The sequence below is a fragment of the Dama dama genome, chromosome 2 (genome assembly GCF_033118175.1).
Source record: "Dama dama isolate Ldn47 chromosome 2, ASM3311817v1, whole genome shotgun sequence".
NCBI lineage: Eukaryota > Metazoa > Chordata > Mammalia > Artiodactyla > Cervidae > Dama > Dama dama.
The window spans coordinates 27,635,491-27,658,014 of record NC_083682.1 but is presented as its reverse complement, the minus strand read 5'-3'; the positions used below and the strand labels follow the sequence as shown (position 1 = coordinate 27,658,014).

At 36.9% G+C, this 22,524-nt stretch overlaps 1 protein-coding gene across 2 annotated transcripts in view; it reads right to left on the bottom strand.

The window, feature by feature from the left end:
- Nucleotides 1-4,624: 4,624 nt before the first annotated feature.
- The window catches only part of NELL1 (neural EGFL like 1), a 1,025,511-nt gene continuing 1,007,611 nt past the window's right edge, over nt 4,625-22,524 (bottom strand). For both annotated transcript variants that reach the window (XM_061158429.1, XM_061158435.1), the window contains 3 exons: nt 9,210-9,386; nt 6,459-6,683; nt 4,625-4,738 (listed from right to left, as the gene is read on the bottom strand). In XM_061158429.1, coding sequence (XP_061014412.1) covers nt 4,688-4,738; nt 6,459-6,683; nt 9,210-9,386 — 453 coding nt within the window. In that variant the 3' untranslated portion in view covers nt 4,625-4,687. The remainder of the gene's footprint in view (nt 4,739-6,458; nt 6,684-9,209; nt 9,387-22,524) is intronic.

The window sequence follows — 22,524 nt, the reverse complement described above, 5'->3', positions numbered from 1 at the left end:
CTGGGGGGTTGTGGTGGTCCCAGGGCTGTTCTCTCCACCTTAGGTGGACCTGAGTCCCATGGTTTCTAGTTGCAGAGTCCTCAGAATCCTGGAACTGGTGTATCAGCCAGGTGGTGGGTGGGTCTAGGGCTCTGGGGGTCCTGGGGCTGGTGCCTACTCATTGGTGGGCAGAGTTGGATTCTGGGGTCTCTTGCTGCAGAGCCCTGAGGGGTTCCTGGGCTAGTTCCTGTCTGCTGGTATTTGGAGCTGGGTCCCGTTGGTGGACAAGGTCATGTCCTGGAGTGGCTGTGGGTTCAGGAGGTCTTAAGGCAACTTACCTACTAGTGGGTGTGGCCTTTCCCCCACCTGACTAATTGCTTGGCCTGAGGCATCCTAGGCCTATAGGTTAGTAAGTAGGGAAAACTCTCAGTGCTAATAAGCTAAAGGAGGGATTGGCAAAATGGCACTTGCCATCATCTGTGTCCATGTGGTAGAACAGTCTCCAATAAATGACTCCCACCAGTATCGCTATCTCTAGGGTGAGTTCCAGTTGCCTCCTGACTGTCTAGGAGACTCTCCAAGATCAGCAGGTGGATGTGACTCAGGTCTCTGCCTTGGGTCTGGAGTGTGTGAGATTTTGTGTGCAACATTTAAGAGTGGAGTCTCTATTTCCCATAGGTATCTGCGTCTTCTGAAAGAAAGTCCCGATGCCCTTCAAATGTTCTGGGGGCTCCTTTTCTTTCCTTTTATCCTCCTACAGCCTGAGGAGCCTGATGTAGGACTCAGATTCATTGCTTCTTAAGGAGAATCTCTGCACTTGCAATTATTCTCCCATTTGTGGGTCACTCACCTGGACTTATGGGTCTTGACAATATCATAACTCCATCCCTCCCACTCATCTCATTATGGTTCCTTCTTTATATCTTCAGTTGTAGAAGATCTTTTCTATTATATTCTGGTCTCTCTCCTCAATAGCTGTGGCTGTGAGAGCTGATGAGCTCAGGATCTTCTTACTCCACTATCTTGGACTAAACTTATGACTGCTTTTTGGTGTCATCCATTGGAAGGAATAAGAAAAGTTCACTTGAAATTGAAATTTGAAAAAAAAAAATGATTTGAAACCATTATGATGATGGCAAAGAGAAAACTAGGATGGATTGGGTGGTGGTTCTAAGTCTATGACAAGTTAATTATGAACTCTGGGCAATCTACCTAATATCTGAGTGTTGGTTTCATTTGCAGAAGTGAAGGTGAGAAGTTTGATCAGTGGGTTTCAAGCTGTGCTCTGTTGATGTCTGTGAGTTGTGGTGGGATACATGAAGGTATTCTAGTTCTCCAACCTTTGTTCCAAGCAGAGATATTCTGCTTTTATCTGATTTTTATAGTAAAGCACTGAATAAATTTTATTTTTAAACCAGTCTTATTGCTTAAGAACATCTGAAAGCCACTAGAGTAGATTGTTTTCACCACCCCCATGAAAACTTTTTGATGCTATAAAAGATTATGAATTTAAAAGAATTAATAGAAAAATTACCCTATGCAAGGCACTAGGTTGAATGCTCGAAAATAAAGACTGTATACAGCTTAGCCTATTGCATAATACAAGGAAAATGTATATTAAAGCCTTAACAGTAATTAGTGTAGCACTAGAAAGCTTAGTAGAGGGGAAGCTCCGAGACTGACTAAATATACACACTGCATATGAATACATAGTATATTAATATATATCAATTGCATATAAATATATATATGTAGATAGATTATGGTACCTATATATAACATTATATATGTATATACATATATTTCATATGCAACCTAGAAGGAAATGAAGCAAAATTTATGTTTAATAGATGCTTCTTGTTAATATATAGGACTTTCATCTCCCTTCATATTCTACTCTCCTGAATCACAGTGCTTTTACAATATTGAAAACTGGAGGGTGGCTATATAATTGCTTATGCATTTACCATTGTTTCTTACCAATGTGTATGTTACAGTTCCAGACAATGGTTATAATCTGTAAGGAGATATGTTTGTCAAACACTTTTTGGTTCATTAAATGGACATCCATTTCACACTGTAAATCAGAGCATGAGACTTTGACACTTTCCATCAGGAGATTCACCACACTTTTAAAAATAACGTGTTTTAGTTTCTGGCTGGAGAAGATATTTCAGGCAGTAATTTATTTCAATAGCATCCCCTCATGGATTAAAGATTGCTAGCAACTTCTAAAGGACCACATAATGGTGATCTTTAAAGTTAAAACTAGTCTGTTCATCTTTTTATTTCCCCAGCAGAGCTTAGTATAGTACTTTATGCATAAAGTACTCAATTTTTAATAAGAAAATGTCATCAATTATTTCATAGGAAGTAAACCTCTTATTGATAGGATTTGGCAGTAGTTTCAATTGTGCTACTAAATATCAATAACATTTTGTCAAGTTAGCACAGATTAAATTTAACTGAACTGAAATGAAAAGAAAATGCTGAGTCTTACGATTGTAGTTGTAAAACACCAGTTTTTAGGATGAGCCATCTATGCTAATGGATCTGCAACAAAGTATGAAAATATACAGATTCAATGAAAACTATTAAATTCTGGAAATTCCCTGGAAAAAAATGGAAACAGATAATCCAAAATTCATACCAACGTTTAGTCATGATTTATACCAGATACTGGCAAACTTTTTTTAGCGGCAAAATGATGATATTTTTGGTCTTGTATCTTTGTTGGAACTACTCAGTTCTGTCATTTTCTTCAGCAATAGAGAATATATAAATGAATGTGCACGGCTGTGCACATTTCATTTCCAATGAAATAGGCAGATGGCCAGATTTGATTCAAGGGACCAGAGTTTGCCAGCCCCTCACTTATATAACCACAAATGATTCTTAATTTGCCTTTGTTTTCACATTGATAATTGACAGCTATTTTTCATGGAGGTTCCCTAAATATTTTCTAGATGATTTTCAAAATCTCTGTTCCAGGAATATATTTAAATAATTAAAGTAGAGATGTGTTCTAATTTACCATACTATACTGACAACTATAGCAGTAGTTGTCAAATTGAGCTTTAATTGCTATATCATAAGTTAGCACATGAAATTGATCTCATGTAGTGAATTATATCACAAAATATTGACAAATATCAATAAATTAGTGATATGAACTTGTAATTTTTAATTAATTATTAACATTGGGGATTTAAAATATATTTAGCATGACTGACTTAACAACTTAGGTCTTTGCTTTGATTTTTATGCACAAGATTTCCTGAACCAACTTGATTCAGCACAATTATGAATTCAGAATCCTTAGGTATTAGAAACACAAAGGTGTAGTTCACTTGAAATTACAACCTAAGTTTGAATTTTCAGCTCAGATACAATGTCATTTGCACATTTTATTCATTTTGTGTAACTCAGTAACTGCCAACTTTTAAAAATAATGGTAATGGCTCAAATAAAAATATTCAGTGTTCTAAAACAGCTACTGAATATATAAATGGCTTTCTTAAAAGTATACCCTCTACCATATAAGATGTTGCATGATTTAGTCAAAAATATCATTGAGAAGGCATTAGGAGACCTGATTAACAATCTCAATAAGTCAACTAGATCTGAACAAATTGGTTGTTTGGGCTACATTGATTTACTCTTACATAATGTAGGAATAATACCCTGCACCTATGCTATCATGGCAACTTGTATGAATAGGCATGGAAGTCCCTTGTCAGTTATTAAAGTGAAAGTGTGTCAGTCGTGTCCGACTCTTTGCGACCCCATGGATTATATAGTCCATGGAATTCTTCAGCCCAGAATACTGGAGTGGGTAGCCTTTCCCTCCTCCAGGGGAATCTTCCCAACCCAGGGATTGAACCCAGGTCTCCCGCATGGCAGGTGGATTCTTTACCAGCTGAGCCGCCATGGATGCCCTGTAAGTTATTAAATACTATATAAAACCAATGCAAAGATACTTTCTCTTTCAATGCCAGAAAAGGCTGCAAGCATTGTTGCTTCTAAATTGTGGCTTGAGATTTTGTTTCATTTTGTTTGTAAGAGGGAGGAGAAAGTTCTTTTCAAAATAGCTATTTTTTTGTATCTGTGGTCTTTCCCTTCTTTAACATAGCATAATTGCTTTCAGCTGGTTTAAGCTGAATGAGTGAGGATCTAGATGTGTCCAACAGTTTGCAATTTAAGAGGCAGTTAGGCTGTACATACACACATTAATGCATTTCACAGGGATCTGAATATTAAGTATTCAGTGGATGGGACAAAAATCACAACAGGCAACTTTATTGTAGAATTTGATCCAAAAATCCAGAAAAGAATAAATAAAAGGAGCCAAGTCTCTATTACGTTTGTACACAAAATAAACCAAAAAATACATCAACATTTACCATGAGATCATTTAAATGTGTCTGTAAATGATCTGATAAGGGAAACGTGATTTACAACACGGGACACTTTTTTTTTTTAAAACAATTATAGACTTAAGTGCAATGCACTATAGGTCACCTAGACTAGGCTAGCAAGGATGAGCAACATTGTGGGTCCAAAAGGCAGCCCCCAAACACCTTCCTTCAATGGGAACTTTGGTAATTGTCTGTGGTTAAAAAAAAACAAACACCAACTCCTGCTTCATCATGTTGGATGGTTATTTTGTCCTTTTTTCTTCTGCGATGACGAGTCCATTTTAAATACTTCAATTATTATGAAGACACTCCAGATCCACAGAACAGCAGACACTTCCATTCTGTGCAAGACACAAGCATTAGCCAGAGACATAGAATACAAATCAATACGCAGTGTCCACTTTTACATTCAAAATGATCAGTTACATTTTGAGACTAGTTCCGTGAATGCTATAAAAGCGATTACTAGAAAAATGCCAGAAGAGGAGTAAAATGGAAGGCAAGACTTATGAGACCCTACAGGGTCCCTCTTGTTGGGTTCTGCTGGCAGTGAAACTTCATATACCCCATCTGAACTCAGACCATGTTTGAGACTCCTCTGTATTTCCAACTTGTTGTTCACACAGTTTATTCACTACAGTTACTCTAATTGAGATTCTTTCCAAAATTAACGGTCTGAAAGATAAATGGCCATTAATAAAACTATTCAAAAATACCAAAAAGAACCTGAAAATAACTCCAAAATGACTTCCAGAAAGGCGGGCATATTAGGGGTAAATACAGACTCTCTAGTGGTGACTATGAGAGGGAAGGTACATATCAATTATTAGGAATTCATGAGAAATCAATTACACATATTAATATTAAATATGGACTTTCCAGGTGGCTCAGTGGTAAAGAATCTGCCTGTCAATGCAGGAGACATAGGAGATGCTGGTTCAGTCTCTGAGTCTGGAAGATCTCCTTGAGGAGAAAGTAGCAACCCACTCCAGTATTCTTGCCTGGGAAATTCCATGGACAGAGTAGCCTGGTGGGCTATAGTCCACGGGGTTGCAAAAAGTCAGACATGAATGAGCAGCTAAGCATGTGTGCACACACAGTGTAAATATACCTTTATAATTCTCCTAAATGAATTTCAAACCTGACCTCAGAGAAATAATACTGAATACCATAGGTCTATATATTCCCTGGTCATTGTGTTTGATGGGGTTGAAGGAATACGGGACCATTACTTTTGCTTTATGAAGTTTGATGTCCTTTTCTTATCAGGGCTGCATTTTAAGATAATACTTCTCAGAAAAAAGAACCCACATTTATAACAGCATAAAAAGGCAAGTCGGGATCTTTCCACTGATGCCTGAAGCTGAGCCAGGATTTGATAGAATCAAATGGATTAATATTTTTAACATGCTTAATCATGGGAATTTAAGCAGATGTTTCAGCAGAAATTTGACCCTGCCTAAAGTCTACTACAGTCATAGCTCTCCATAAGCTTAGAAGGGAGGAAGGGGTCAGTTTTTAATTTTAAAGACATGTGAGGATGCCTCACGGGAATGCCTCCAAAAAGACAAGAAAATAATCACAGTTAATTAAATCTTACAGCAGGAGCTTCAAGTCCCCGCATTAGGCATTGTGATAATTAAACAAAGCAAACAACTTTATAGATTTATAAAACACTTTCTTCTAATGTAGATAGTTGTCTGAAAGAGCTTAAAATTATTTTCCAGGATGAAAATAGATCTTTTTTTTTTTTCCCCATTCTTTCCCAAAGTCAGGTCAAAATAGCTTAAATCAGCCATAATTGGGCCTATGGTGAATTATTTAAATTCTATATTTTACAGGCTAGAGAGGATTATTTTGTTCCATGTTCACTTGGAATTTGCCTTTATACACAGTACTACTGCCATCCATTCAGACAGATTAACCTCCGGCGAGAAGCAAATGCCTGCCTGTTTCCACGCCCCTGGGAACCCATGCATTCAGAACTATCAGGAGAGGCCCTCCTGCGGGGGTTCTCTGGCACATGTCCGAGGCCTGGTTATCCTCAGGACACCCAATTACCTTGCATTTGCAGGTTGTGCAGGGAGATCCAGCCATAGTCCACACTGAGCCGCTGAGCCTCGAAAGGCCATGGCTGTCCAGGCAAGTTTTCCTGATGTCATAGGCGATATTATCAGCCAGGCAGGGGTCACTGACACAGCGGGGACAACATTCCCCTTCCAGGATAGTTGTGTACTCACAGCTCAAACTGGGGCAAGTGAGCGGCCAGCAGTCTACCTCTCCTTCCTGTGGAGAAAAAGCAAAAAAAAAAAAAAAAAAAAAAGCCTCCTCATTAGCTTTTTGCACAATCCTGTGGCCAAAGTCCCAGAAAGGGAAATCCTCAGGAATACCCATGACTGTCCTCACTGACTGTTCCTACTTTAGCATCGTTATGTGTATGATGCTATATGGGTATGACGTGCTTCCTCCTTAAAGGAGGAATACCGACATCATCTCCTCCAGTATGCTTTTGCTGACTGTCTATATTGCAGCCATGGGGAGAGTTAGGTCCCATCTCTCTGTGCCAATGGCAATCCATAATTATTTTTTATAGTGATTCTTATTGTGGTTATTAATACAATTCCAGATTAAGTTTTGAGCTTTCAGGTTCTGGACTTTTTCCTTTCTCTCCCTGATACTTGGCACAGTTCTGGTCAGTAAATGCTAATCAAATGAACAAAGAGATGATACGGGGCTAGTATATAAAGAGAAACTTATTTTTCTTAAGGTCAAAGGAGGAGCCTGAGTCACTGTACTATTTCAACAACATCACACTGAGGTGCTTGTGTCAGATTTAGAACTGAGGTTGTGCAATATTAGGAGAACCATTTCAGAATGGTTTTGAATGTTTTGTCTGGCTAGTGATACATCACTAATGTGCAGTGCAGTGTTACAGTGTAGATGCGGCCTCCAAGTAGTCTATAAACTGGCAACTGCGGCCCCACTGACCTGCACATAGCAGATCTGTTTCTCCAAGTAGCCTCTTCTGTTATCATGACACTTATTATAATGAATGCAAACTCATACTCAAACTCAGTCAGCATCACAAGATCATGGCCTTTGATTTGCTTCATGATTGCCCACATCTGTCATGCTCACGGGGCTTCCCAGCTGGTGCAAGTGGTAAAGAACCCACCTGCCAATGCAGGAGATGTAAGAGACATGGGTTCAATCCCTGGGTCAGGAAGATCCCTTGGAGGAGGGCATGGCAACCCATTCTAGTATTCTTGCCTGGAGAATCCCATGGGCAGAGGAGCCTGGTGAGCTACAGTCCATAGGGTTGCAGAGTCAGACATGACTGAAGTGACTTAGCACACACGTCATGATCACTGTTACATCATCTGGGATCTGGCATGTGCAAATTATTGACATTAAATATAACCCACTATATTCTCAAGTCATCACAAAGTTATATTCATTAGCATCAGTTTTCCCAGAAAATATTAGGGTCTGGAATGGCGGGGGATCCTCTTGAAATTCTGTAAAAATTTCATGTCTAAAATTAATACTTGTTCTTCTGAGTGCTGAAGACTGGCTTCTTAGAAATGCAGTTTTTCAGACTGATATGTGAGCTAATTCTATAGCTGTGTTGAATTTGTTCTTGAATGGGAGATGTGAAAAATGGCTATGATTTGAATATATCTAACTTATACTCCTCAGTATTAGGAATAATCAAGAAGGAATTATTTCTACTAAGATTATCTGCACATTCACCAGGTGACTTTAGAAAATCCAATGGAAATTTACAGCATGATGTCTCTGAATGCCTGTTTTTATGCAATATCTATAGACTGAATCATTAACTTTAGAAAATGTTACATTACAAAATGCAGCTAACAGTTTCCGTTACAAATTGACTTAGTTATGACTCAACTCCACTGGCTGTAATTCCCTCAGAGATAGAATATCATATTCACTATGATAATGTGTTTTAACAGTCTTTGAAACATTAGGAATCTCTGTCTGTGGTATAATCTAAAACAGAAAGAACCAGTTCCAGAAATTAAGTTTTTTCTCTGAAATTTCTCAAACCTGATTATACCCTTAGTATCCCCATATTTAGATACAAAGGAACCCTTCATTTTTCTATATGACGGTTTAGCTCTTGAAACCAATTTTTTGATCCAGGAAACATGAACAGTAGTTACTGCTGTGCATTAAGTACTTTCTATGTGTCAAATACTATATTTGTCATTCACACATATCTCTGATCTTCACAACAGCCCTACAAAATAGGTGCTCATCCACTTGTATACACTGAAGGAAAGAATGATCAAGTGAAATGCTAGGACTAGCTCAAGTTAATGACACAGAGCTTGTATGTGGGAGAACCAGGACTGAATTCTAGGTCTCTATGGCCTAGAATCAATATCATTCCCTGGTATTTCTACTATGTTCTGTTACCTCTCATACTGAAATCTTTATTGGTAATGTCCCAAGAAATGAAAGACTTGGCTCTGTAAGAACTACAACTCCTGATCAAGGCCTCAATATCTTTCTGTCATTTGGGGATTTTCATTGTACTGGATTTGCTAAAAAGTAGCAGTTGCAAAGCAACTTGGGCCAAATTTGTCCTATGTAAATGTCTTGCATGCTGTTTTAAACAGTGGAAAATGAATGTCTTCTGGAAGAGCATTTGCCCCTTACCTAGCCACAGGACCCACATCTTCCTGCCCAGGATCACAAATAGCAGGAAACTAAAGCCCATAGGCAACTGAGTTTGTAAACCCCTCGAGAGTATAAGGGACAACACACTCAAGGAAGACGACATACCAGACACCGGCACTGCTGGCAGCTATGAGTCCAGTTGTCTCCACTCCGATAGAGCTTGTGTCCATTTTGATCCAAACATTGGCTTGTGACCCTGGTGTCACACTCTGGGCAGCAGAAAAGGTCAACGCTTGGATTCTGGCAATCGCAAGCTGTCCGCCGGCAGAATATCTTCCCGTCCTATTTAGAAGTGAGGTTAAGGAGGTTTCATCATTAGGGAAGCAATAAGCTGCATGAAGAAAACTGATGTTATAAACACTTTACAGAGCACATAGGACAGATTTCTGACAGTCATAGTAACCCCCTGACCACCTCCTGTTTTGCTCAAAACAGATGCACACATGTATACTCAGGCATAAAAAGCCTGCCTTTCCCTCCCCTTGCCTGCAGAGCAGTCCGTGTTAACAGGGAGACATTTTTAAGTTTAAAAAAGAAATGTTCTTGAAACTTTTTTCTAAATGTTTTTTAAAAATCATATTTCTAAGTAAAATTATAACTAAGCAGATAAAAATGCATGAATGATCAAGGACTCATTTGAGTGGAAAATCATGCTGCTGTACTTTTCCCAGTTCACAGTGAATAACCTGACACATTGGAACGCATTCATCTCATTTTATCTCTGCCTCAGCTATGGGAGGAAGTCTGACTATTCCCTTTTTACAAAAGAATTAACCGAGGCTCAGAAAGGCTGACTGATTCATTCAGTATCACAGAGGTAGCAATTCTCTAAGCAGCATCATTAGATTTCCTGGTTTCAAAATAATTTTTCTTCTATGAGATAGTTTTTAGGATGTTTATTACAGGTGCCACCTCCCACCTTGAGGTCGGAGTTCCCCAAATTATAGCAAAGTATAATTTCTGGAGTAAAGACCTTGAATACTCATAAAGGATTGAAGGTCGATAGCATTCAAACATTGAAACAATGTTTTGCAGTGTTTCCTTCCTATTTTTCTTAATTGGAGTATAATTGCTTTACAATGCTGTTAGTTTCTGCTGTGAATCAGCTATACGTATACTTTTATACATATATCCCCCTCCCTCTGAAGCCTCCCTCTCGCCTCCCCTCCATCCCATATTCTCGGTCATCACAGAGCATCAAGCTGAGCTCCCTGTGCTATACGGCAGCTTCGCGCTAGCTGCTTTACACGTGGTAGTATATATAGGTCAGTGCTACTCAATTTGTCTCACCCTCTCCCGTTCCTTCCCTGCGTCCACAAGTGCGTTCTCTACATCTGCGTCTCTATTCCTGCCCTGAAAATAGGTTCATCGGTACAATTTGTCTAGATGCCATATGCATGTATTAATACATGATATTTATTTTTCTCATTCTGACTTCACTTTGTGTGACAGACTTGAGGTTTATCCACATCACTACCAGTGATCCAATATGATCCAGCAATCCCATTACTGGGCATATGCCCTAAGAAAACTGTAATTCAAAAAGACACATGTACCCCAATGCTCCCTGCTGTGCAATTAACTATAGCCAGGACACAGAAGCAACCTAAATGTCCACTGACATGAATAGACAAAGATGTAGTATATATACACAATAGAATATTACCCAGTGCTGCTGCTTATTTATATGACTGTTGCTTACAGTAACTTCTCACCTCAGACAATGAACAGCTAAAAATTTAAGGTGAGACAAATGGCCACCTTTTATGGTTAAAACCGCTTTGCCAAATATTCACAAAACCTGAGAATATCAGGGCCAGAATATACCGGCCAGAATATACCCTAGAGGACACACAACCAAATTTTGACCTATACTTAATTAGTCTAGAGCAAACATATTCAAAAGTCATGAAAACATGTGCTCTAAGTTCTCCAATCTTGAAGAACTCACCACCATGGAATGTATTTTACTCATGCAACTCTGTACCATTCTGAATGTTAAAAACTGGATTTTTTTTTGCCCATCTTCACTGATCCTTGTTTTCATCATTGGTAATCAAAGAACTCTTCATCCCTCTATCACATTTTTATTCTTCATTCTTAGAAGAGAGCTCTTGTGTCTCTTCTGAATCATCTCATCTCTAGAGCAAGCATGTCTGATTTTTTGATGATTCCTCATAATTTTAAATCTTTTCACTATTGTTGCCACTTTTTAAAAAAATTAAATTATTTTTATTTTTAATTATAGTTGACTTATGAAATTGTGTTATTTTTCAGCTGTACAAAGTGATTCAGTTACAAGTAAATATACCTTTTTATTATATTATCTTCTGTTATAGGTTAATATAAGATTTTGAGTATAGTTCCCTATGCTATAAAGTAGGTCCCTGTTGGTTATCTATTTTACATATAATAATGTGTTCATTTTAATCCATAATCCTAGTTTTCCTCTCATTTTCCTTTTAGTAACCATAAATTTGCTTTCTGTGGCTTTCTATTTCTGTTTTGTATCATTTTTTAAAGATTTCACACATAAGCAATATCATATAAGATCCTTCTCTGACTTATTTCACTTAATATGATAAGTTCTAGGTCCATTTATGTTGCTGCAAAGGCATTATCTTGTTCTTTTTCAATGGCTGAATAATTCTGCATTGTATATATGTATCACATCTTTATCCATTCCTCTGTCAATGGACATTTGAGTTGCTTGCATGTCTTTGCTATTGTAAATAGTGCTTTAATGAACATTGGGGTGCATGTACCTTGAAGTTCAGTTTTCTCTGGATATATGCCCAGGAGTGGGATTGCTGGATCATATGGCAGTTCCATTTTTAGTTTTCTCTGGATATATGCCCAGGAGAGGGATCCCTGGATAATATGGTAGTTCTATTTTTAGTTTTATAAGGAACCTTCAGACCATTCTCCATAGTGGTTGTACCAATTTACATTCCCACCAACAGTGTAGGAGGGTTCCTTTTTCTCTGCATCCTTGCCAGCATTTATTGTTTGTAGATTTTTTGATGATGGCTATTCTGACCAGTGTGAGACAATGCCTTATTGTAGTTTTGATTTGCATCTCTCTGATAATTACTGATGTTGAGCATCCTTTCATGTGCTTTTCTGGCATCTGTATGTCTTCTTTGGGGAAACTGTTATTTAGATCTTTTGCCCATGTTTTGGTTGGGTTGTTTGTTTGACATAGAGCTGCATGAGCTGTTCATGTATTTTAGAGATAACACCCCTGTTGGTCACTTCATTTGCAAATAGTTTCTCCCATTCAGTGGGTTGTCCTTTTGTTTTGCTTATGGTTTATTCTGATATGCAGAAGCTTTTAAGTTTAACTAGGTCTCATTTGTTCTAGTTCTATGAAAAATGCCATTTGTAATTTGATAGGGATATCATTAAATCTGTAGATTGTCTTGTGGAGTATAATCATTTTCACAATATTGATTCGTCCAATACAAGAACATGAAATACCTCTCTGAGTCATCTTCAATTTCTTTCATTAACATTTTACAGTTTTCAGATTACAGGTCTTTCATTTCCTTAGGAAGGTTTATTCCTAGATAGATTATTCTTTTAGTTCAGTTCAGTCACTCAGTCATGTCCAACTCTTTGCGACCCCATGGACGGCAGCATGCCAGGCTTCCCTGTCCATCACCATCTCCTGGAGCCTACTCAAATTCATGTCCATTGCATCAGTGACGCCATTCATACATCTCATCCTCTGTTGTCCCCTTCTCCTCCTGCCTTCAATCTTTCCCAGCATCAGGGTCTTTTCCAATGAGTCAGTTCTTCGCATCAGGTGGCCAAAGTATTGGAGTTTCAACTTCAGCATCAGTCCGTCCAATGAATATTCAGGACCTATTTCCTTCAGAATGGACTGGTTGGATCTCCTTGCAGTCCAAGGGACTCTCAAGTGTCTTCTCCAACACCACAGTTCAAAAGCATCAATTCTTCAGCACTCAGCTTTCTTTACAGTCCAACTCACACATTCGTACATGACTACTGGAAAAACCATAGCTTTCACTAGATGGACCTTTGTTGGTAAAATAATGTCTCTGCTTTTTAATATACTACCTAGGTTGGTCACAGTTTTTCTTCCAAGGAGCAAGCCTCTTTTAATTTCATGGCTGCAATCACCATCTGCAGTGATTTTGGAGTCCAAAAGCTAAAGTCAAGTCTCTCACTGTTTCTATTGTTTCCCCATCTGTTTGCCATTAAGTGATGGAGCCAGTGCCATGATCTTAGCTTTCTGAATGTTGCGTTTTAAGCCAACGTTTTCACTCTCCTTTTTCACTTTCATCAAGAGGCTCTTTAGTTCTTCTTTGCTTTCTGCCATAAGGGTGGTGTCATCTGCATATCTGAGGCTATTGATATTTCTTCCAGCAATCTTGTTTCCAGCTTGTGTTTCATCCAGTCTGGCATTTCGCATGAGGTACTCAGCATATAAGTTAAATAAGCAGGGTGACAATATACAGCCTTGAGGCACTCCTTTCCTGATTTGGAAAGTCTGTTGCTCCATGTCCAGTTCTAACTGTTGCTTCTTGACCTGCGTACAGATTTCTCAGGAGACAGGTCAGGTGGTCTGGTAGTTTAGATGCAATGGCAAAAGGAATTGTTTCCTTAATTTGTGTTTCTGATCTTTTATTGTTAATGTATAGAAATGCAAGAGGTTGCTGTGCATTAATTTTATATTCTGCAACTTTGTGGAATTCGTTGATGAGCTCTAGTAGTTTATGATAGTGTCTTTAGAATTTTCTATGTATAGTATCATGTCATCTGTAAACAGAAGACAGTTTTCTTTTCCATTTTGGAATATTTTTGTTTCTTTTTCTTCTCTGATTGCCGAGGCTAGTACTTCTAAAACTATGTTGAATCAAAGTGGTGAGAATGGACATTTTGTCTTATTCATGGTCTTAAAGGAAATGCTTTTAGCTTTTCACTATGGAGAATGATATCAGCTGTGGGTTTGTCATATGTGGCCCTTATTATGTTGAGGAAATTCCCTCAATGTTCACTTGATGTTTTACCTTTTATCATAAATGGTGTGTTAAATTTTGGCAAAAGCCTTTTCATCTACTGAGACGGTTGTATTATTTTTATTCCTCAATTTGTTGATGTGGTTTATCGCACTGATTGATTTGTGTATATTGAAGAATCGCTGAATCCCTGGGATGAATCCCACTTGATCACGGTGTATGACCCTTTTAATGTATTGTTGGATTCAATTGACCAGTAATATGTTGAGTACTTTTGCACGTATGTCCATTAGTGATATTGGCCTGTAATTTTCTTTTTCTGTGGTATCTTCGTCTGTTTTTTGTTTCATGGTGACAGTGGCCTTGTAGAATGAGCATGGAAGTGTTCCTTCCTCTGCAAATTTATGGTAGAGTTTCAAAGAGATAATGTTAACTCGTCTCTAAATGTTTGATAGAATTTGCCTGTGAATCCATCTGGTTCTAGACTTTTGTTTAATAGGATTTTCTATTCAGAGATTTAATTTTAGTACTTTAATTGGTCTGATTATATTTTTTATTTCTTCCTGGTTTAGACTTGGGGAATTATACCTTTCTAAGAATTCATCCATTTTTTTTCTAGGTTTTCTATTTCTTGGCATATAGTTGCTTGAAGTGGTCTTCTGATTGTTTGTATTCCTGTAGGTTCAATTGGAACTTCTCCTTTCTCATTTCTAATATATATATATTTTTTTAGTTCTTTAGCTTTTTTTCTTGATGAATCTAGCTCAAGGTTTATCAATTTTATTTATCTTTTCAAAAAGCCAGGTTTTAGTTTCATTGATTTTTTTCTATTGTTTTCTTCCTCTATATTTCACCATTTCTGCTCTGATCTTAAAATTTCTTTCATTCTACTAGCTTTCACTTTCATTAGTTCTTCTTTCTGTACTTCATTTAGATGTCAGGTCAGGTTGCTTGAAATTCTTCTTGTTTACAAAGGTAAGATTATATAGCTATATACTTCCCTCTTAGATCTGTCTTTGCTGTGTCCTATAGGTTTCAGATCATAGTTTTTTTCATTGTCATTTTTCTCTAGATTTTTTTTTTTACTTTCTTTTTCATTTCTTCAGTGATCCATTGGTAGTTTTGTAACATATTTTTAGCCTTTACGTGTTTGTGCATTTTGCTGTCTCCCCCCACCCCACCCTATATTTGAGTTCTAATCTCATAGTGTTATGACTAGAAAACATGTTTGATGTCAATTTTCTCAAATTTATCAAGGCTTGATTTGTGGCCCAAGATGTGATCTATCCTGGAGAATGTTCCATGTGTACTTGAGAGGAAAGTATATCCTGTTGCTCTCAGATTTAATGTTCTATAAATTGTCTATCTGGTCTAATGTGTCATTTAAGGCGTATGCTTTCTTATTGATTTTCTGTCTAAGTGATTGATCCATTGATGCAAATAGGGTTCTCAAGTCCCTCACTATTACTATAACTATGGGTTTCTCCTTTTACGGCTCTTAATTTTTGCTATATATTAAGGTGCTCCTATGTTGGTTTCATATATATTTACAATTGTTCTATCTTCTTCTTGGGTTGACCCCTTGATTATTATGCAGTGTCCTTCCTTGTCTCTTCTAATAATCTTTATTTTAAAGTCAATTTTGTCTGATATGAGCATTGCTACTATTACTCTCTTTTGATTGAATTTGCATAGAATACCCTTTACCATCCCCTCACTTTCAGTATGTGTATATCCCTAAGTCTGAAGTGGGTCTCTTATAGGCAGCATATATACAAGTCTTGTTTTTGCATCCATTCAGCTAGTCTATGTCTTTTGGTTGGAGTATTTAATTTATTTACATTTAAGGTAATCAACAATATGAATGTTCTTATTGCTATCTTGTTAATCGTTTGGACTTGTCCTTGCAGGTCCTTTTTCTTTCCTTCCATTTTTGTTCACTTTTTTTGTGATATGATGACTATCTATTGTATTGTTTGGATTGCTTTTTCTTTATTGTGTTTGTATTGTAGATTTTTGGCTTATGGTTCCCATGAGATTTTGATTTAGAAATCTATCCATGTACAAAATTTTTAATCTGCTGATTTCTTAATTTCAAATGCATTTCTGATATCCTGCATTTGTACTGTCCTCTTCTCTTGATTGCTGGTTTTGATACCAGATTTGTGCATGGATGTTTTGCTCTTCATGTTTGCATTTTCCAAGTGAGCTTCCCCATTTTCTTGGTTCTAGTTGTGGCTTTTTCTATTCTCCCTAGAGAAGTTCCTTTAGCATTTTTTTGTAAAACTAGTTGGTAGTGCTGAATTCTCTAACCTTTTGCTTAACAGTAAATTTTTTTATTTCTGCATCAAATCTGAATGAAAACCGTAATGGGTAGAGTGCTCTTTGTTGTAGTTTTTTTGTTTTGTTTTGTTTTGTTTTGTTTTTTGCACTTTCATCACTTTAAATAGTTCATGTCATTCCCATCTGGTCTGCAGAGTTTCTGCTGAAAAATCAGCTGATAACCTTATGGGGATTCCTTAGTTTCTTTCCCTTTCTTGATTTTAATATTTTTTTCTTTGTCTTTAGTATTTGTCAGTTTGATTAATATGTGTCTCAATGTGGTCTGCCTTGGGTTTATCCTGTATGAGAATCTCTGTGCTCCTGGACTTGAATAAATGGTTCCTTTTTAATTTTAGGGAAGTTTGCAGCTATAATCTCTTCACACATTTTTTAGGCCCTTTTCCTTTAGGGGCCTCTATAATGTGAATGTTGGTGCATTTAATGTTGTCCCAGAGGTCTTAAACTTTCCTCATTCTTTTTTCTTTATTCTGTTCCACAGCAGTGATTTCCACCAATCTGTCTTCCAGCTTACTTACTCATTTTTCTGCCTTATTTATTCTGCTAATGATTCCTTCTAGTTTATTTTTCATTTCAGTTATTATATTGTTCATCTCTTTGTTTCTTGAATGTTCTAGCTCTTTAAAAAATTTTCATATATCTTCTCAGTCTGTGCCTCCACCCTTTTTTGAATTAACTTATTTTTTATTGAAGGATAATTGCTTTACAGAATTTTGAACCTCTCCCTTTTGAACCTCCCTCCCATCACCCTCCCCATCCCACCCCTCTAGGTTGATACAGAACCCCTGTTGGAGTTTCCTGAGACATACAGCAAATTCCCATTGGGTTTCTATTTTGCATATGGTAATGTAAGTTTCCATGTTACTCTTTCCATACATCTCACCCTCTCCTTCCCTCTCCCCATGTCCATAAGTCTATTCTCTATGTCTTTTTCTCTATTGTTGCCCTGTAAATAAATTCTTCAGTATCATTTTTCTAGATTCTATATATATGCATTAGAATACGATATTTATCTTTCTCTTTCTGACTTACTTTACTCTGTATAATAGGTTCTAGGTTCACACATCTCATTAGAACTGACTCAAAGGCATTCCATTTTATAGCCGAGTAAAGTTCCATTTTGTATATGTACTACAATATCATTATCCACTCATCTGTCAATAGACATCTAGATTGCTTCCATGTTCTAGCTATTGTAAAGAGTGCTGCAATGAACAATGGGATACATGTGTCTTTTTCAATTTTGGTTTCCTCAGGGTATATGCCTAGGAGTGGGATTGCTGGATCATATGGTGGTTCTATTCCTAGTTTTTTAAGGAATCTCCATACTGTCTTCCATAGTGGCTGCATCAATTTACATTCCCACCAACAGTGCAAGAACGTTCCCTTTTTTCCACACCTCCAGCATTTATTGTTTATAGATTTTTTGATGATGGCCATTCTGACCAGTGTGAGGTGATATCTCATTGTAGTTTTGATTTGCATTTCTCTAATAATGAGCGATGTTGAGCATCGTTTCATGTGTTTGTTAGCTATCTGGATGTCTTCTTTGACTCTCCTGGTGGCTCAGATGGTAAAGTGTCTGCCTACAGTGGGGGAGACCTGGGTGTATTCTCTGGAGAAATGTTTGTTTAGGTCTTCATACTTTTTGATTGGGTGGTTTGTTTTTCAGGTATTGAGTTATATGAGCTGCTTGCATATTTTGGAAATTAATCCTTTGTCAGTTGTTTCAATTGCTATTATTTTCTCCCATTATGTGGGTTGTCTTTTCACCTTGCTTATGGTTTCCTTTGCTGTGTAAAAACTTTTCAGTTTAATCAGGTCCCACTTGTTTACTTCTGCTTTTACTTCCATTACTCTAGGAGGTGGGTCATAGAGGATCTTGCTTTGATTTATGTTGTCGAGTGTTCTGCCTATATTTTCCTCTAAGAGTTTTATAGTTTCTGGCCTTACATGTAGGTCTTTAATCCATTTTGAATTTATCTTTGTGTATGGTGTTAGGAAGTTTTCTAATTTCATTCTTTTACATGTAGCTGCCCAGTTTTCCCAGCACCATTTGTTGAAGAGGCTGTCTTTGCCCCATTGTGTATTCTTGCCTCCTTTGACAAAAATAAGGTACCCATGGGTGCATGGGTTTATTTCTGGGCTTTCTATCTTGTTCCAATATTTCTGTTTTTGTGACAGTACCATACTGTCTTGATGACTGTAGCTTTGTAGTATAATCTGAAGTCAGGAAGGTTGATTCCTCCAGCTCCATTCTTCATCAAGACTGCTTTGACCATTAGGGGTCTTTTGTGTTTCCATATGAATTGTGAAATTTTTTGTTCTAGCTCTGTGAAAAATGCCATTGGTAATTTGATAGAGATCACATTGAACCTGTAGATTGTGTTTGGTAGTAGAGTCATTTTCACAATATTGATTCTTCCTACCCAGGAACATGGAATATCTCTCCATCTGTTTATGTTGTCTTTGATTTCTTTCATCAGTGTCTTATAATTTTCTGTGTACAGTTCTTTTGCCTCCTTAGATAAGTTTATCCCTAGATATTTAATTCTTTTTGTTGCAATGGTGAATGGGATTGATTCCTTAATTTTTCTTGCTGATTTTTTATTGTTACTATATAGAAATGCAAGTGATTTATGTATAGTGATGTTGTATACTGCAACTTTGCTAAATTCACTGATTAGCTCTAGTAATTCTCTGATACTATCTTTAGGGTTTTCTATGTACAGTATCTTGTCATCTGCAAACAGTGACAGCTTTACTTCTTCTTTTCTGATCTGGATTCCTTTTATTTGTTTTTCTTCTCTGATTGCTATAGCTAGGAGTTTCAGAACTATGTTGAACAATAGTGGCAAAAGTGGAGACCCTTGTCTTGTCACTGATCTTAGGGCGAATGCTTTCAGTTTTTCACCATTGAGAATAATGTTTGCTGTAGGCTTGTTACATATGGCCTTTACTATGTTGAGGTAGATTCCTTCTATGCCCTTTTTTTGAAGAGTTTTAATCATAAATGGGTGCTGAATTTTGTCAAAGGGTTTTTCTGCATCTGTTGAGATTATCATATGGTTTTTATCTTTCAATTTGTTAATATGGTGTGTAACATTGATTTATTTGCATATATTGAAGAATCCTTGCATTCGTGGGATAAACCCAACTTGATCATAGTGTATGAGCTTTTTGATGTGTTGCTGAATTCTGTTTGCTAAAATTTTGTTGAGGATTTTTGCATCTATGTTCATCAGTGATACTGGCGTGTAGTTTTCTATTTTGTGTGTTGCCTTCATCTGGTTTTGGTATCAGGGTGATGGTGGCCCTGTTGGATGAGTTTGGAAGTGTTCCTTTGCAATTTTTTGAAAGAGTTTTCAAAGGATAGGCATTAGCTCTTCTTTAAACATTTGATAGAATTATGTGAAGCCACCTGGTCCTGGGCTTCTGTTTTTTGGGAGATTTTTGATCACAGCTTTAATTTCAGTGCTTGTAATTGGGCTGTTCATAATTTCTATTTCTTCCTGGGTCAGTCTTGGAAGATTGAACTTTTCTAAGAATCTGTCCATTTCTTCCAGGTTATCCATTTTATTGCCTTAGAGTTGTTCTTATAAGCCTTTGTATTTCTGCATTGTCTGTTGTAACCTCTCCGTTTGCAGTTCTAATTTTGTTGATTTGAGTCTTCTCTCTTTTGTTCTTGATAAATCTGTCTAAAGATTTGTCAATGTTGTTTATCTTCTCAATGAACCAGCCTTACTTTTATTAATCTTTACTGTTGTTTCTTTCATTTTTTTTTTCATTATTTCTGCTCGGATCTTTATGATTTCTTTGTTTTTCTACTAATTTTGGGTGGTTTTTTATGTTGTTGTTGTTGTTGTTCTTTGTTCAGTTGCTTTAGGTGTAAAGATAGGTTGTCTAGTCGATGTTTTTCTTGTTTATTGAGGTTGAATTATATTGCTATAAACTTCCCACTGAGAACTGCTTTTGCTGTATCCCGTAGGTTTTGGGTTGTTGTGCTTTCATTGTCATTTGTTTCTAGAAATTTTTTGATTTCCCTTTTGATTTCTTCAGTAACCTGTAGACGTTTAGAAACGTGTTGTTTAATCTCCAAGTGTTTGTGTTTCTTACACTTTTTTTCTTGTAATTGATGTCATGTCTCATGTCATTGTGGTTGGAGAAGATGCTTGATATGATTTCAATTTTCTTAAATTAACTGAAGTCCAATTTGTGACCCAAGATGTGGTCTATCCTGGAGAATGTTCCATGTGCACTTGAGAAGGTGTATTTTTCTACATTTAGATGGAATGTCCTAAAGATATCAATGAGATCCATCTCATCTAATGTATCATTTAAGACTTCTGTTTCCTTATTAATTTTGTTTTGATAATCCGTCCATTGGTGTGAGTGGGGTGTTTTAAGTCTCCTACTATTATTGTTACACTGTCAATTTCTCTTTTTATGTCTGTTACTATTTGTCTCATATATCGATGTGCTCCTATATTGGGTGCATAGATATTTACAATTGTTATGTCTTCCTCTTGGATTGATTCATTGATCATTATTTAGTGTCCTTCCTTATGTTTTGTAATCTTCTTTAAGGTCTATTTTGTCTGAGACGAGGATTGCTACTCCAGCTTTCTTTTGCTTCCTATTTGCATGGAATATATTTTTCCATCCTCTCACTTTTGGTCTATATGTGTCTTTAGGTCTGAAGTGGGTTTCTTGTAGACAGCATATATATGGGTCTTGTTTTTGTATCCATTCAGTCAGTCAGTGTCTTTTGGTTGGAGCATTTAATCTATTTACATTTAAAGTAATTATTGACATATATGTTCCTATTGCCATTTTCTTAATTGTTTAGGGTTGAATTTGTAGATCTTTTTTCTTCTCTTGTATTTCTTGACTATATAAGTCCCTTTAACATTTGTTGTAAAGCTGGTTTGGTGGAACTGAATTCTCTTAACTTTTGCTTGTCTGAAAAGTTTTTTATTTCTTCATCAATTTTGAATGAGATCCTTGCCAGGTACAGTAATCTTGTTTGTAGATGTTTCCCTTTCAATACTTTAAATATAGCCTCCCACTCCCTTCTGGCCTGCAGCATTTCTGCTTGAAAGATCAACTGTTAAGCATATGGGGTTTCCCTTCTATATTACTTGTTGCTTCTCCCTTGCTGCTTTTAATATTCTTTTTTTGTGTTTAGCCTTTTTTAGTTTGATTAGTATGTGTCTTGGTGTGTTTCTCCTTAGGTTTCTCCTGCCTGGGACAATTTCTGCCTCTTGGACTTGATGGACTATTTCCTTTTCCATGTTGGGGAGATTTTCAACTAGAATCTCTTCAAAAATTTTCTTATACCCTTTCTTTTTCCCTTCTGGGACCCTTATATTTCGAATGTTGGTGCATTTGATATTGTCCCAAAGGTCTCTGAGACTATCCTCATTTCTTTTCATTCTTTTTACTTTATTCTGCTCTTCAGAAGTTATTTCCACCATTTTATCTTCCAGCTCACAGATTCGTTTTCTGCTTCACATATTCTGCTATTGATTCCTTCTAGAGTATTTTTAATTTCAGTAATTGTGTGTTGTCTCTGTATGTTTATTCTTTAATTCTTCTAGGTCTTTCTTAATTGATTCTTGTATTTTTCTCCATTTTGTTTTCAAGGTTTTGATCATGTTTACTAGCATTATTCTGAATTCTTTTTCAGGTAGTTTGCCTGTTTCCTTTTCATTTATTTGGACCTCTGTGTTTCTAGTTTGTTCCTTCATTTGTGTAATATTTCTCTGCCTTTTCATGATTCTTTTTTAACTTATTGTGTTTGAGGTCTCCTTTTCCCAGGGTTCAAGGAAAGTTGAATTCTTTCCTTGTAAAAGGTTGAATTCTTTCTTCTTTTTGGTTTCTGCCCTCCTAGGGTTGACCCAGTGGTTTGTGTAAGCTTCTTACAGGGTGAGATTTGTGCTGAGGTTTTGTTTGTTTCTTTGTTTTTCCTCTAATGGGCAAGGCTGAGTGAGGTGGTAATCCTGTCTGCTGATGATTGGGTTTGTATTTTTGCTTTGCTTGTTGTTTAGATGAGGCATCCTGCACAGGGTGCTACTGGTGTTTGAGTGATGCTG